This window comes from Notolepis coatsorum, assembly GCF_963971535.1.
Source record: "Notolepis coatsorum genome assembly, chromosome: 4".
Taxonomy (NCBI): Eukaryota; Metazoa; Chordata; class Actinopteri; order Aulopiformes; family Paralepididae; genus Notolepis; species Notolepis coatsorum.
Genome location: NC_140168.1, coordinates 147,263,297 through 147,280,442, shown reverse-complemented (window position 1 = coordinate 147,280,442; position 17,146 = coordinate 147,263,297). Strand labels below are relative to the sequence as shown.

At 45.0% G+C, this 17,146-nt stretch overlaps 1 protein-coding gene across 1 annotated transcript in view; it reads right to left on the bottom strand.

The window, feature by feature from the left end:
• LOC311226724 (protein disulfide-isomerase tmx3a-like) overlaps window positions 1-17,146 on the bottom strand; it is a gene marked incomplete at both ends in the record, with an annotated part of 66,448 nt that overhangs the window by 36,612 nt on the left and 12,690 nt on the right. The window contains 7 exons of the mRNA XM_084312135.1: window positions 9,964-10,021; window positions 10,106-10,171; window positions 10,256-10,371; window positions 10,456-10,533; window positions 12,551-12,650; window positions 12,809-12,889; window positions 14,052-14,055. Of these exons, the coding sequence (XP_084168261.1) occupies window positions 9,964-10,021; window positions 10,106-10,171; window positions 10,256-10,371; window positions 10,456-10,533; window positions 12,551-12,650; window positions 12,809-12,889; window positions 14,052-14,055 (503 nt within the window). The remainder of the gene's footprint in view (window positions 1-9,963; window positions 10,022-10,105; window positions 10,172-10,255; window positions 10,372-10,455; window positions 10,534-12,550; window positions 12,651-12,808; window positions 12,890-14,051; window positions 14,056-17,146) is intronic.

Genomic DNA, 17,146 nt, shown 5'->3' with positions numbered 1-17,146 from the left:
CCCAACAGGCCCTTCTTCGCCATGCGTAAGAGAAGAGCGAAAAGAATGGAGAACCAGCCCCAAGCACCCCGTACTTGGTATTCCCAGGAGGTCTCCCAACCAAGTACTAACCAAGACCAACCTGCGTAGCGGCCGAGATCTGACGAGATCGGGCGTGTACAGGTTGGCACGGCCGTAAGCCATTACGACAGTGCAGAGTACTATGTACCCACAAGGGTCTCCATAGCGCCTAACCCTGTGACACCCGGACCGACCTGGCATTTCTCCCCCTGGAAAAAGTCCAAGTCCCTCAGGGTACCAGAACAGCAGATCTGCATCCCCGGCGGACAACAGGTTTAACTGATCCGGACCAGCGTGACCAGAACCAGTCCCGTGCCCTAACCACGCCGACATGCCAACTCCAGGAGAAGGGGCAGATATGCGTGTTCTTAAACATGAAAAGAAGGCACCACCCAGACGTGAGACCCTTCTACGTATGTTCAGATCCATTCCGTCATCATCCCCCGATATGAACGAGAATCCGTCGACAACCAACATAGGTCGTCGGAAGAGGAAAAACCCCCATCCCAGTTGCTTTATAAAAACGCTGTTTTAACCCCAAGCAACCAAGGCGCGCCAGTCAGTTGCTTGATGTTCAACAGAACACCCCGAGCTAGCACTATGTGTGTGTCGGGCATATCCACATCAATAAACAGGCTATTTAGACCTTTCATTGAATCCCCAAGGCGCCCAGGGGACGACAAGAGGGGTGTGATGCTTCCTAACCCCAACTCTTTTTAATAACAAAGAAAGAAGCATCAACAACATAAAACCCAAGCTGCACAGCCGGGAGTAAAAACTGTTTACATTTTTACATCCAGTCACCCCTTACTTAGAGGGTTTTAGACCGAAATTACCCAGAAAGCCTTCCCACATGAGTCGTAGTATGAAAAAGACATGAGTCACGTGACCAACTGACTCAAGTTTACACATAAAATCGAGCGTAGCAGACCCGTAAGCCCTACGCTCTAACCCGACACTTTAACACCACAGACCTTACGTAAAGATCTAACTCACGGAAGCCGTCGTCATAGCAACGTATATGCTATGACGGGGTGAAACCCTGCACACGACTCCTGTTTGTAATAGGAGCCGTGTCAGGACAACCCTTCCCCCCCCCCTCCCCCGCCAAGTCGTTGAACGGCTCGGCCCTGACTGGCTCAACAGGAAATGAGAAAAAATCCCCTTGACCAATCAAGTGGGAAGGAGGGGTTTATTCGGCACCCCCTCACAAAAAAACCTTTTTCCCTACACACAATAACAACTGTAGCATTTTGAGACCTTTGGTAGAACGCTAATGTATAGCGTAAGCTAATACAACGCCCGCTACCCACAGACTGTGAACAGGATTTATAACAAAACCAAGTCTTGTGTGTGTGAATCCTACACCCGCTTTCTATGTTGTACATAGAAAAAACACTGACAGAGAGTATAACGGCTAGGCCGTGGAACGTGTGTATATGAGTATTACTGCAACTAACACAACAGTGTTGTGGATCAACATTACTTTGCTTAAGCAACAGATCATACAACCAGCTTCTACCTACATGTGGAGCGTCAGGCTAAGATAGAACCTTTCTATGACTGAGTGTATGCTTGCAGACCTTGCTTAATCTCATAACACGAACGTGCCTCATCCCTCAATGTAACAATGCAGATTCACATTTCGCAACCTCATCATATGTATTGTTGAAGAAACACACAGTTTGTTTGGCCAAATAATATAGTCCCCCTTTAAGGGGACTTTTTATTTATTTAGGCACAAAATTATCATGAGGGCCGGGGAGGGTATAGAGGGGACCACAGGGGGAAAAAGTCACTCAGTGGCGTCTGCTGCCTCGAGCCGCTCGGGTTTTGCCACCCCGAGAAGCCCCGGAGGGACGGTAGTTAATCGGCTGCTGGTCTCGTCGTTCCCTACCATCTCCTCCGGTCCTGGATGGGCCGGCGGCAGCAGAAACACCGTCTCTCCTCCTGGCCTTCTTGGACGGGCCAGCAGTGGCGGCGGAGGCAGTGGTAGGCACGGCGGAGGGAGCTCGACGTCGTGGAAGCTTTCTGACTCCACCGGCAAGGACGGGAGGCGGAAAATGGGGTTGGAGAACGGATCTCTCCTCTGCCATCTCTCTGCACGTTGAGGTCATCAGCTGCAGGGCCTTCCCGAATAGTCCAGCATCGGAGAGGTTGGCCGTCAGAAGAGGGGCTCTCTTCTTCTCTGGCACTCGAGCCTGCTCCAGCCAAAGGTGGCGCTGGTTCAGGGTAGCCAGGGCGCGCACTTTCCCAGAGGCTATGGCCTGCACCTGGGTAAGATGCAGTACAGCTCCTGCCGCCTGGGTGATCTGATCGCGTTGCACCTTGGTCAGATCCGTGCCGCCCATCATTATCCCCGATACAAATCTAACCAGCTGCGCGATGTTAGAAGCAGCAGCCAGCGACTGTGTACCAGCGATAAATGACTGGTCACCCCAATATGCCAATCGCCTAGCCGATTTTCCTTGGAGAACCGGCTTGCATAACGGCTCCCACACCACATCCGGACAGAGGAGAGCGGCCATCGGCCTATCAAGCCGTGGCACGCCCTCTCTCATACCTTTGACCAACCCCGCCACCCGCGTAACTGGTACGTAGGCGGGGGTAAGTCCCATGATGTGAGACACCACCTGGCCCCGACGAACATAGGCCCCCATTGAGGGGAAAAATGGGTAGACAACGTCCACCCCTCTCACCGGGCGATGCTGCCAGAGATGACCTATGAGATCATCGGGGGCAGGAGCAGGCAATGGCTGCGGCAGCTACCGCCATGAGCTCGGGGAACAAAGCCCGCAGTTCCCCCTGCTGACCTTCCTCCACCGAACCCGCATCCCTCACATGCAGCAGGCTTTGACCGGTTGAGGAGCCACAGTCTGATGTGGCTGATAGCAGGGCATCCTGCCGATGAGGCCGAGGTGATTCCCCGACATCCTCGAACATGGCGCCCCAAGGAGACATTTCTCCCCCCTCCAGTGTTACCTGGACAGGAGGGATACTCGTCTCCACAAGGCCTTCAAACAAGAATCCGTCCAACTCTTCCATGTAATCCTCAGTTTCCATCAAGCATGCAGAGACCGACGCATCCTCGCTGGTCTCCAGCAATTCCCCAAACCCAGGCCGTTCGCGCCTGCAGGACACCATCTTGCGACATGAACGGGCAGACGCAAAAAGTTTGCGTCGCAAATCCTCCGGAACCAAAGGAACCGGCCGCTCACGAACGGACGATTCCCCGGAACCAGAGGAACCAGAGTCGGGATCAGGCCACCGCCGGGGCGGCGGCACCGATGCACCGGCTCCTCGGAGAGGCAAACTACCCATCGGCTGTCTCCTGGGCTGGGCTGGCAACCACGAGAACCGCTGGTGAAGAGTGGGTCTACTCTCCGAGGTAGACATTATGACTTAGATTTTCCTTTTTGAATAGTTATGAGAGAAGAAAAAAATAAGCACAATGTAAACACGTCTCAACTTTCTTCAACTAGCAACACGTCAAGTGGGGATCTCCGAAGGCACTTCCTTGTGGTGAAAGCGAAGAAGGAGGCGAGTAGGTGGCCACACACCTGCTTATGAAGGTAAGCTGATGAGGGGTGTGGTCAGACGAATATTGGGATAAAGGTACATTGTGGAATTGTATTCAGTGCGCGTGCACAAGCGAGGTACAGTGCGTGAGTGACGCCGAGCGAGAGCCGTTACGATACAGAACTGGCTGCCTAGATTTTTTTTTTCTTCTCTATGCTAATATCGTGACACAGAGAGACATGTGAGGAAACCCAAAACATCTTCCCACTGATGATAATGCAAATAAGAGACTCAAGGAGGATAGGTAAGTATGAAAACTCGCTCACCACCCTGAGGTAAGGTCAACTTCAATTTAACATCACAGACTATAAAGATAAAGAGCTATTTTGACTGATTCAAGACTTTGGCCATTCATTTACAATTTTATTTAAAGCCTAATGCTGTAAGATCTAGTTAGATACAAGATCTAACCTTCTTGGCATAAGGACTCACTGCTCATGCAATTGGCTGCATTCCCTATTTCAATTAAGTGATTTTATTTAAAATGAATTGAAGTGACCCTAAATGATTTTCCTTTTGCAGAAAGGCGGTGAATCATTTATGTGAAGAGTGTTCTAAGGCAAATTTGATCATCCTCAGATCATATTGGTGAGAGGACACGACGGGTGAGAAGGAGACTCGTGATTGACCTGAACCACGAACGACGGCGGGACCAGGCAAGGAGGAACACAACCCAGAGACCAGGGCGACCCACGGCAGCAGAGGACCACGAGGGACGCCGCCATCAAACCCAGCCCACACGACACAGACGTCCCCAAAGGAAGGGGAGCAGAGACAGAAAGGACGACATCCTGCGCCACCCCGGCAGCCTACGACAGACCAAGGCCAACGCTGTGTATCTCCACCATCCGTGTGAGAGAGAGCGTCCTACTGACTGGCCACCACACCGGCAAACCCTCGCCCTCCACCAAGTGGTACCACGATGACAAGGAGTGGAAGGCCGACCAACACAACGTGTTCAAGAACGCCCTGACCACCATTTTGTTTTAGATTACTGTCTTACTGTCTGGCTCTGCCACACGACAGACTCACAGAAACATCGACAGAAGGACGCACCCCTGGCAGAGAACAGATTGTCAACAGCGAAACGACATCTGTCAGATTCATGCCTTCACAAACAAGAACTGTTTCACAAATCTCATATATATATCTGGAAAATTATGAACTAAGAATGTGATGTTAACTATTATTCCAGATATGTGGAAGTCGCCAAACTGACATCCACAACATCAGAGGCAATGATCCAGCATTTCAAGTCAATATTTGCTCGTCACGGGATCCCAGAGGAGGTCCGCACGGACAATGGCCCACAGTATGCATCAGAGTGTTTCCGCAAGTTCTCACAGGACTGGTGTTTCAGCCATGTGACATCCAGTCCTCGCTTTCCACAGAGCAATGGGGAGGCAGAGCGCGCAGTGAGAACTATAAAAAGTCTGATAAAAAAGTCAAGTGATCCCTACTTTGCTCTAATGGCCTACCGCAACGCCCCACTCGCAAACGGATTCAGTCCCACGGAGCTTCTCATGGGGAGAAAAATCAGAACTCTTGTTCCTGTCATCCCGTCCCAACTAAAACCAAGATGTGCCGACACAGAGAAACTAAGAAGGACAGAACAAGTTTACAGACAAAAACAGCGACTGAACTACGATCGAAGACACAGAACACATCAGTTGCCCCTCATCCAACCGGGTGAACATGTGTGGATCAGAGACACTAAGGAGCGAGGCACAGTGGTGTCTATGGCAGGCACACCCAGGTCTTACCTTGTGGAGACACCCGGAGGAGGTACCCTACGGAGAAACAGGTCTCACCTCTCCCCAACCATGGTGGCTCCAGATTCTGAAACCGACTTACCTGAGACGACACCATGGGTGAACCGTGAAACAGATGTAGTGGAGACGCATGTCGCTAAAGTGACTCAAAACCAACAGCAGCGGCAGCCACAGAGCTTAATGACTGAGAGACGATACCCACCTAGAGTGAGGGGCCCTCCAGGGCACCTAAAGGACTTTGTGTGCACACGTAGTTAAGTCCCTAATAATAATAAAAAAAATAAAATAAAAAAAAACAGAGTGAGATATGGGGCAGAATAATCCTCACACTCTGCAGAAGGGCTGGGCAGTCTACCCCACCCTTCTCTAAGAAAGAAGTTAAGTTACCATTCTAATGTGTTGTATAATTGCAAATAACTTTATACAGAAGAAGCGGAAAATATTATTAGTTAGTTATATTTAGTTACTATGGTTGATTGTTGAGACTGTCATGTTATAAGTTCAGGGAAAGTTATTTATCCTAAGTTCAGGGAAAGTTATTTATCCTAGGAAGGGAGATGTAGTATTAGGTTATATTTGTATAGGAACCTTTGTGCGGTATAGGAACCTTGATGTGTGACGGGGGGGAGTTAAATAAAGGATGCACGACTCGAAAGCTATCGCCTGTGTCATTTCGTCTCTTCATTATAACAAACCTAAGATCTCATGATTATAACTCAACAGTTAGCATAATCATCTGTTATATCAGTTTTTTTTTAATATGTTCTCTTTATACACATTAGCCACTAAGGTAATGTCTATTGTAAATATTACTATGTTTGTATGTGTACAACCATGATCTTAGCTCCCATAGATATTATCATGAAGACACATAGTTAACACTTAAATGTCTGATTCACAAAGTGAATGACTGGAGGTAAGTGCCAAGCCAAGATATAGACACAACCAGAGCTTCTAATGATTATTGTATTTGTTGTTTGATATCAGAGTTGAGGACCAATCATTGATATAGGTATTTAAACGGGTAAACCAGACCATTATTAATAAAAGAAAAGGGTGATATTCCCACATCTCTGAGATCAAAATAACACAGACTTTAGTCCAGTCAATCATGTCATGAATCATGTATGTAAATAATTCTATTTTAAACTGTTATGCCAACCACCAGATCAAGGTTTTAAAATGATTTTCATTCAATAATCCGGTAAACCAACAGATCACATTGGCCAAAATTTTCATTATTTTAATTGTTTTCTATTTCATTCATTATCTGATAACCGATGGATTACATCGATCCCATTCTTTTACCATGTATATTCACTTTTCAATATTTTACCTGTTCCAAATAATCCTGGTATATTATATATATTAATCTCACCCACATTATGAAGAGAAAAGTGAGTAACTGTGGAATAATATAATGATTCCCCAACTCTCTCATGTAAAGACATTCCCCTCCCCTTTGTCTCCTACCCTGTGTCCCCCCCCCCACCTATCAAATGGGTCCGCCCTCCTCCCCCTTTTTCACTATAAAAGGCTCCTCCCGACAGCATTCATGGTAACTACCTGAGCCTCAGCCATTCTCTCTATGTACTATGTATATTTCTATCTGTCCAGTTAATAAACCTTGTTATTAACTGAACCTCGGTTGACTGAAAACATTCTTCAGGATATTCACAATATCCCACACAGGGAAAAGATGTAATCTAGCCAGAATTCACAAATTCGGATCAGTGTGCTATGCTTACCAGCAGGACAGAGGCAAGCTTGAGTCCAGATGTGAAAAAGGACTCTTTGTAGGACACGACAGAGGGAGCCCCGCACTCCTAGTCTACTATCCCGGTAAAGGGAAGGTGCAAAAGCACAGACTAGTGAAATTTGTCACCAAGACAACGTGCAAAATTGAGACACAGACAGAGAAGCCATGGCTGGACTCCGGGGTAAGGTATGGAGGGACAGAGACACCACAGCCTAGTGTACTGAGCACAGGCGTGCAGGCAGACCTCCAGACACCCCCAGAGGGCGATGACGAGGAGCACCCGAGGGTGACGTCAAGTGCCCCATGCAGTGGGAGATATCCCTCAAGGGAACACAAACCCCCAAGATATCTGAAAGAGGATGACAGTACACTCGCCAGTATTGATTACTGCTACCGAGCGGTGTGTGGCGTGCCTCAGTCCTTTAAGGAAGCCATAGTGTCCCCAGAGTCGAGTAAGTGGGAGAGAGCGATGGACGAGGAGATGAGGTCCTTAGAGGACAACCACACCTTTACCCTCACAAAATTGCCTGAGGGCAGACAGACAGTGGGAGGGAAGTGGGTGTACTCAATCAAGGAAGGGATCAAAGGCCACGAAAAGTACAAAGCGAGATTTGTAGCTAAGGGTTTCAGTCAGAGGGAGGGGATAGACTATGGTGAAACATTCTCCCCCACAGCCAACCTGACCAGTGTAAGGGTAGTGGTTCAGAAAGCAGCTGAGGACAATCTGATTTTACATCAGATGGATGTGAAGACAGCCTATCTGCACGCACCCATAGATAGGGAGATATATGGAACAACCTGAAGGTTACGAAAAGAAAGGGGGAAAGCTAGTGTGCAAGCTAGAAAAATCCATTTACGTTCTGAAACAGTCTGGGCGAAATTGGAACGAGATGCTTCACACATGCCTCATCGAGGATCACTTCCTACAGAATCCAGTAGACCCGTGTTTACTCAAGGGAGTCAAAAGAGTCAGGAAAAGTGATAATAGTCATTTGGGTGGATGATTTGATCATCGCAGCAGACAACTCTAGGAACCTAGATCAGGTGAAAGGTATGCTCTCCACCAGATTCAAAATGAAAGACCTTGGCAGGTTAAAGCATTTCCTAGGCATGGACTTTGAGCAGTCAGAAAATTGTGTAACAGTATCCCAGAAGAGATATGTGGAAAAGATCCTGAAACGTTTTGACATGCAGGAATGTAGAACAAGGGAAACACCATGTGAACAGAAACTTGATTATCAGGAGGATGCTCAGAAACTGACAGATGTAAAAATGTACAGGGAAGCCGTGGGTAGCCTCATCTACTTAACAACATGTACCCGCCCTGACCTATGTTTTGTAGTGAGTAAGTTGTCACAGCACTTTGCTGATCCCACAGAGGAACACTGGATCACGGTAAAACATGTTTTTCGTTATCTCAAAGGTACAGTAGATAAACTACTTTGTTTCAGAAAGAGCAGCAGAGGCTTAGGGCTTAAAGCCTACAGTGATGCAGACTGGGCTGCTGACATCACAGATAGGAGTACGACTGGATACTGTGTTAGTTTAAACACAAACAGCTCACTGGTTTCATGGAAAACAAAGAAGCAGCCCACAGTGGCACTGTCAACTTGTGAAGCCGAATACATGGCCCTGGCCATGACGATACAGGAGTGTATTTATCTAGAACAACTGCTCGGAGGGATGGATAACTATGTATATAAGAAAACTGTTGTTTATGAGGACAACCAGGGTACTATTGCCATTGCGAGAAACCCTGTATGTCGACAGAGGTGTAAGCATATGGATATAAAGTACCATTTCATCAGATCTGTCATCAGAGAAGAAAGGATGACACTGGTTTATTGTCCAACAGATGACATGGTAGCAGACGCTATGACGAAGCCTGCTTCAAAATTGAAACTGAGGAGATTTGCAGAGGTCAAGTTTGGTGTGTAAATATTGACTGCCATACTCTTTTTGATGTTCTAAGACTGTATTATTTTCTTTGTAAATTGTTTTGAAGAGTTCATACAGTGTACTAAGTAACCATAAGTGGGAGTGTTGAATCTAGAGGGTGTATGTATGGTTGTAACTAACTGTAACTGTCCTCTACTGCTCCCATGACTGCATATATATCTGTGCGCTGCTGGCGGGACAAAACCTCATAACTCCATTTATTTTAATTTTTTTTATATAAATCAACTCCGTAGATCATCCTCCATAATGTGTGTGTGGGTTTTACATAGTTTAAACAATGGGAAAGCATTAAACTGATCATCTGTCTAAACCTCCTAACTCTATTCACCCTCAAATCTGTGTTCGTTTTTTTCATCTGCTGAAAAGTTGGGTTTTTGGAGTTATGAGGTTTTGTCCCGCCAGCAGCGTGTGTCCACTGGAGGGCACTATAGGCGGAGCTTCTACAGTCTACGCCAGGTTGGGAGTATATAAGACTTGGCTCCCTCCTACTTTTTCTTCTTCCCACAAATGCCTCTCCCGGAGAGGAGCACACATGAGCTGTTGTGGTATGAGTCAATGTGAATAAAACGCTGCCAGCAGAGCAAGGCCACAGACGGAAACCATGCCTCATGTACATATTATTGTCGCCCCATAGCCATTTCTGTTAACAATTACATATTAAAATGATGTAATATAATAATATCTCATGACAGCCCAAGTCCTGCACTACCACACTACAGAAGGTTAACCCTTTGCTATCACACTACAGACGGGTTATTGTGAGAACTGTTCCCACAAGGCTCACCATGGGCAGGATGTCCCTCGTGGTGCAGAAGAAGAGAAGAAGAGACTCACCTTGGGCAGGACGTCTCTCGTGGAGGAGAAGAAGAGACTCACCTTGGGCAGGATGTCTCTCGTGGTGCAGAAGAAGAGAAGAAGAGACTCACCTTGGGCAGGACGTCTCTCGTGGAGGAGAAGAAGAGAAGAAGAGACTCACCTTGGGCAGGATGTCTCTCGTGGAGGAGAAGAAGAGAAGAAGAGACTCACCTTGGGCAGGACGTCTCTCGTGGAGGAGAAGAAGAGAAGAAGAGACTCACCTTGGGCAGGACGTCTCTCGTGGTGCAGAAGAAGAGAAGAAGAGACTCACCTTGGGCAGGACGTCTCTCGTGGAGGAGAAGAAGAGAAGAAGAGACTCACCTTGGGCAGGACGTCTCTCGTGGTGCAGAAGAAGAGAAGAAGAGACTCACCTTGGGCAGGACGTCTCTCGTGGAGGAGAAGAAGAGAAGAAGAGACTCACCTTGGGCAGGATGTCTCTCGTGGTGCAGAAGAAGAGAAGAAGAGACTCACCTTGGGCAGGACGTCTCTCGTGGTGCAGAAGAAGGATGTGTGAACTATCAGCTCCTTGGCAGCATCCATGTAGTAGCCCTGCAGAGAAATCATTTTGGGCGGGTATCAAGATGTTTTGAAAAGCTCACAGACACAATCCAACTTACACTGACCGGCGCAGCACAGACACTTTTTTTTTCAATCTTTATTTATACTCGATAATACACTGAGTAATTAAACTCATTTACAGTGCCGTTGAGATGTTACATACACAAGTGTCACAGTGCGTTCATAAATATAAAGACATCAGACAATCAGAATAATTAAGAGCACATTTTAAATACATTAAAAAAAAAGAATTGTTTTAAAGGGGACATGCATTGCTATTCCTTGCACTATTTGGGCAACTTTACACAATTCCTGTGAGTCTATGGAAGACATCTGTAAGGTAAAAAAAATGCATTGTTTTATATTACTCAAGTACTCAAACGCATAATTTTTCAGCCTTAGGATTTCAGGCTGTTATTGGATGGGCTCCGCCCATAAGCGCTTTCAGTGACAGTCACCCACACAGCGTGATACATACGAGAGAGCGAGAGAGAGAACGAGCAAGCAAGAGAGAGAGAGAGAGAGAGAGAGAGAGAGCGAGAGAGAGGAGAGATGTGTTACACACGCAGTCAAGTTTGTGTGTAAATGCTCCGACGAGGGAGAGAGATGGCTCACACACATTTTTACACACACTTCTGCACGGCCCCGCCGGTCCCTCTCTCTCTCTCCCTCTCTATCTCTCCCTCTCTCTCGCTCGCTCGTTCTCTGCCTCTCTGTCAAAACCCGTTTGAGGAAGTGTCGGGTTACACCAGTGTTTCTCAAAGTGGGGGGCGCGCCCCCCAGGGGGGGCGCAGAGGCATGACAGGGGGGGCCTTAAAATGTATAATTTTTTTTTTCTTTTTTTTTTTTGATTACAGAAAATTATCACTAAAGTGCTATCTGTTGCAGCTGCACTGTTCTCCATGAAAATACCATTTCTCAAAATCTGAAAATCATTATTTAATAAAACACAGAAAAGGATCACCAAGTTACTCTGGATAAAAAAAAACTTTACAGACAACATTGAGACAAAGCTTCCTGACACATCTCCATCCAAACTCTTGGAAGAACTCTTTGAAATCTCATCTGATACCACCTAGAGAGCTAGTTTCAGAGTGTGGTGCTGAGTACCAAGTATCTCATCTCATGGCCCACAAAATATCTCATGATGCAGCAGTTAAGGTGTTGATACCATTCAGCACCACATACAGTATCTGTGTGAAGCTGGCTTTTCATCCATGACAGCTCTGAAAACAAAATATAGGGCCAATTTGAAAGGTCACGATATTGGTGTTATTTCAATAAATTTAAACATGGCCCATTTCATGACTATTTTGTTGGGGCGAGGGGGGGGGGGGCCAAAATATTTTGGTCCGCCAAAGGGGGGCCTGACAGAAAAAGTTTGAGAAGCACTGGGTTACACTATGCGCTACAACCATAGAGGGGTCGTTAATGCAGATCAGCTACTTGCTACGTCGCATTGCGAGTCAAATCAGAACAGCTTAGTTGAGTGAGGGAAGATCTCGTGAACTCGAGACTAGACTGATGAGTCAATATGATAATTAACGACACAGACCACATTTATATAATCCACAATTGCTAGGAAATAATGCTAAACACTGGAAAAGGCCATTTATAATGCATGGGACCTTTAAAAGAATAAAATAGCTAAAAATGAAAACAGAGGTAATAATTTAAAAACAATTACATATTGTGGTGACCTGATTGGTCGTTAAGGTTCTAAACCGACCCATAGACACTAGAGTGTCTAGTTTCAGTGTTTCCTGCAGGGTATTCACCTGCTCGGTGATTGATTGATTAGATTGCAGAATGGGTACAATACAGTACGGCTCAATACACACAATTGTTAAGGGGATGCAGACCAGAGAAAGACTTTCGTCTTGTTTACATCAGGGTCCCCCATTTTCAATTCATAATGAATTGTAAGTAAGGTTGCAATTAGCACCGTGCAATCCATTCTTTGTGGATCCCGAATGTGTGCGTGCTGCACATGTGCTAGTATCTATACCTTCAAGGCGGATGAGGCTCCAACGTAGACAAAGAGAACGTCATGTCGACTCATGACGTGTTGAAACAGCTGTGGGCTGGTCAGGGATCGTACCACAGGCCTAGAGGACACATGTGGAGACAGTTTACAGGCTAAGTAAACGCTAAATCATGTGCCAGTGGAGTACGATCATTTTACCTGATAATAGCTTAAGCTAAAATCAGTAGTTCTTCTTGCAGTCCACTGAGTCTGGCTTAAAGAAACTGGCCAAAGACTTACCCGGCAATCCGGTTTGCAAAATCCATAATGTCATCTTTGATCCTGGGACCTTGGTACGTATATTTCACATCATCCTTCAACCTGTCCACAGAAAGTAATCAGTGTAACAGTTATGCCATAAACAATAACAAATATTTAAAATGCATTGATGAATGGGCCTAATAGTATACGTATATACATATACATATACATACATACATACATACATACATACATACATACATACATACATACATACATACATACATACATACAATACATACATACATACATACATACATACATACATACATACATACATACATACATACATACATACATACATACATACATACATACATACATACATACATACATACATACATACATACATACATACATACATACATACATACATACATACATACATACATACATACATACATACATACATACATACATACAGTCAAAGTCATTCAGTTGAATTCCAGACTAAAGTACATTTATTATGCTAAATTAGTCAAAACTATATGTGTGTAAGATTCATATACTGTACATAATGTATAATAAATGCAGGTACTGCAGCAAAATCACAAGTTTTATTCTTCCAACAATAGGCTGATAATGGATAGTATGAATGTATGTCAATATATTACCAAAGGGCTGTTTTGAATGTGTATTTGCCAATAAAAATGGGCGTTTAGCTCTCAAATATATTCACAATCTGTTGCTAAACTATGCCTCCCACTGGTCGGCTGTAGCGAGGATAGAAGCCTTGCGTCACGTGTCCCCTCCGGTACACGAGGAGGCAGCCTGTCGCATCTTTTCACCAGACAGCGTGGACTCTCAGTGGCGAGGAGTAACGCGTGGGAGGCTCACACTGCCCCAGATACTCCCTGTCTCTGCTGAACAGGCGTCGCCTAACTGACCTGTAGGAGTCACTGTCCACAACGTCCAGATTACCACCCATCGACTTTCCACTCGCTACCTCTGCCAATTGAGATAGTATGATGACTGGCCCAAGCCGCAGGCAATGCTGACTCTGGGAGTCGAGACCGAAGTCTCTTGCACTGGTGACGAGCGCAATCTCCGCTACGCCACCCAGCCGCCTTTGGGCTGCCTAATGTTGAAATCAAAGAATAAAGCTGTTTGACATAGAAGTATTAATCAAATTGTTTGATTATAATCTCAACATAATGAATTCATTTTCTCAACACAATCTATCTGTGATAATATGGGCATCGCTGATATGACATGATGCTACCGTCCTGCAGACACAATAATCAATATTAGACAAAGGGAAGAGTGACTCACATTACTATAGTAGGATAGCCTCTGACATGAAACTCTTGGGAAAGACCTGTAAAGTAAACCAATTGATTTTTAATACGGAAGAGAAGGATAATGACATGTAGAACATAGGACAAATCTAAGTCAGCTTTTTGGTATATAGCATATATTGGCTTTGACAATGATACAAAGAAATATAATTAATGAATTAAGTGATGTTCTGTAACACTACATGTTCCTGAATGTATGGTAAAGCCTTTGACTATTGACTGTGTAGAATTGTATGAAATATCAACAACAATCAAATAATGTTGTGCAACACTGGCTCTTAAATGGATACTTTGATATTTCTAATTTTAGTTCATTATTAAATATTAACCCTTTCACTGCCACACGACAGAAGGTTAACCCTTTACTATCACACAACCGACGGTCGGCTGTCGTGCGGCAGTGAAAGGGTTAACCTTCTGTGTGTTGTCGCAGTGAAAGGGTTAACCGTTTTGGTAGTGCGGCAGTGAAAGGGTTAAGACTTTTTTATTACATTTATTTATTTGTCGTTCAGCTTGTTAGCTCATTAGCATTCCATATTGAAACTCAGGTGTACAGCTGTTGAAACTAAAGTGAGCTAAGGTGTACAGCTGTTGAAACTAAAGTGAGCTAAGGTGTACAGCTATTGAAACTAAAATGAGCTAAGGTGTACAGCTGTTGAAACTAAGGTGAGCTACGGTGTACAGCTGTTGAAACTAAAGTGAGCTAAGGTGTACAGCAGGGCTATTCAACTGGCGGCCCGCGGGCCGGATGATTCTGACCGGCCCGCCAAAGATTACATGATAATATAAAAAAAAATTAAAAAAATTAAAAATAATGTCAACGTTAACACGCACAATTGAGCCTAAAGTCACTCAATTAATGACAGATTTCATTGATAAATTGAGGGAAAACTTTGCAAGTCGATTTGATGAATTTGACATGTCCAGAGAATTGATGCATTTTGTGAGCAACCCATTTGCCAATGTAGCTGCTATTTCCACAAAAGGACAAGAGTTCCTTGCATCACTTCACATTGATGAAGGTCTCCTGCAACTTGAAATAATTGACATGCAAGCATCATCTGCTCTGAAGCAGGCACTTGAGAATGAATCCACCACAACATTTTGGATAAAGTGTATTCATGTCAAGACATTTCAAGGACCCCCTCGAAAACGAGATAGCATATCTCAAGGGGTTTATCCTTCAAATAAATTTCAAACTTTCAAACATTCCCCAAAATAAAAACGCTGGCAATATCTGTGCTAACAATGTTTGGCTCAACATACACCTGTGAATCCAGTTTCTCTCACATGAATGCCATTAAAACAAGCAACGTGCCTCCTTGACAAATGAGCATTTGCATCACTGTTTGCGGGTAGCCCTCACTTCCTATGAACCCTCTTTCTCTGCCATTGCCCAGTCAAAGAAGTGCAATCGCTCTCATTAGATGTGTGTATGTAGGCTAGGCCTGTCTGCCCCCCACCCCCCTGATGTTTGAGAGTTAAGAGTGGACAATAAGTGCTAATAAGATGCTGTGATTAGCTGTTGTTGCACAGACATGAAGCACTTTTTCATAAGCTCAGCTGCACTATAAATGTGTTTTTTTGTTCAAGTGTTGATGTTAGAATGTTCAGATGCACATCATGCACTTGTTTGTTTTTTATTTTATTTTTATATTGAAATGTTGAAGAGGAGATGTTGCAGTTGTTGCACAGTCATAAATGAAGCACTTTCTGCAGGAGATGTTGCAGATGTGGCACATAAATGAAGCACTTTTTTTGAAAAGTATACTACTTTTGCAATGTAGTTAAATAAAAGTTGTGAAAATGTGGTTGCGTGTTGTGTCAAGTGTACATATATTCATAGCACGGGGAGGCGCCGTGGCAGTCCGGCCCCTGGCCCCTTGGGTTTCTGACAATGTGGCCCCCTGAACAATTGAGTTGAATAGCCCTGGTGTACAGCTATTGAAACTAAAGTGAGCTAAGGTGTACAGCTATTGAAACTAAAGTGAGCTAAGGTGTACAGCTGTTGAAACTAAAGTGAGCTAAGGTGTACATCTGTTGAAACTAAAGTGAGCTAAGGTGTAACTGAGGGGTACAATTCCCTGACTGTATTGAGAGTATGGTATTATTAAACCACTACTTAGTTATGTACTTTAATTACTGGCCATACAGTACATGATATATCTGGTGAACACCCACACAAGAATACGACAATGACACCTAAAGTTCTAGTTAGAGGGATTTATTATTAGAGCAGCAACGGTAGGTTACAGATTGAGAATTATACTTGCGCTTGTAAGGCGAAGAACACTTAAAGTAGGTCAAGAGCGTAAGTCCATGAGAATAGTAAGATGGGTATAACTGACGCCACCTGTAGCATAGTAATTACATAAGGCACACTCGTAGTCAGCTGGAGACACTAGGGGGTTCCCTCCGGTTGTAAGCCGGCAGGGTAGAGGAATGTTCGGATGCAAAGTCTGAGTCAACGAGGAATAAAGAAGCTCCAGCTACGGGAGGCGGTACATGTACTCCCCTTGATCGGCAGACAAAGCAGCAGCTATAATCCAAGTATGCACGACAGCATGGATGAAAGCTAGCCAGCCTCTGTGGTCCTAGAGGCGGGCTCGAGGGTGCTCCTCACAGGGTAGATCCCACACAGCAGTGGGGTAGACGGTTCTCTGCTCCAGCAGCCACAGTACCAAAGCAATATAATCCAGCCGGAAAAGGCTCTGCATTCGCCGGTGTAGATTCTCCTGTGCACTATACTTCACATTAAACTATGTTGAACTTGACGTTATTTCACTAAACTCTGACACTTTTACTATCTTATTCGCACATATTATAAGTGCTCTATTTAGACGCAAAGGTTGCTCACTTCACTTGGTCGTTGACTCGTGGTGAAGGCTTCAACTTTGGGATAAGACTACTGCTGTATCCACCTGCGACGTATTTATACGTAAGGTGAATAATCTAGTGCCAACCTCAGTTCTGTCTCGTATTACTGCGCAAACCTGGACATGTTGAGACATGCCTTGGC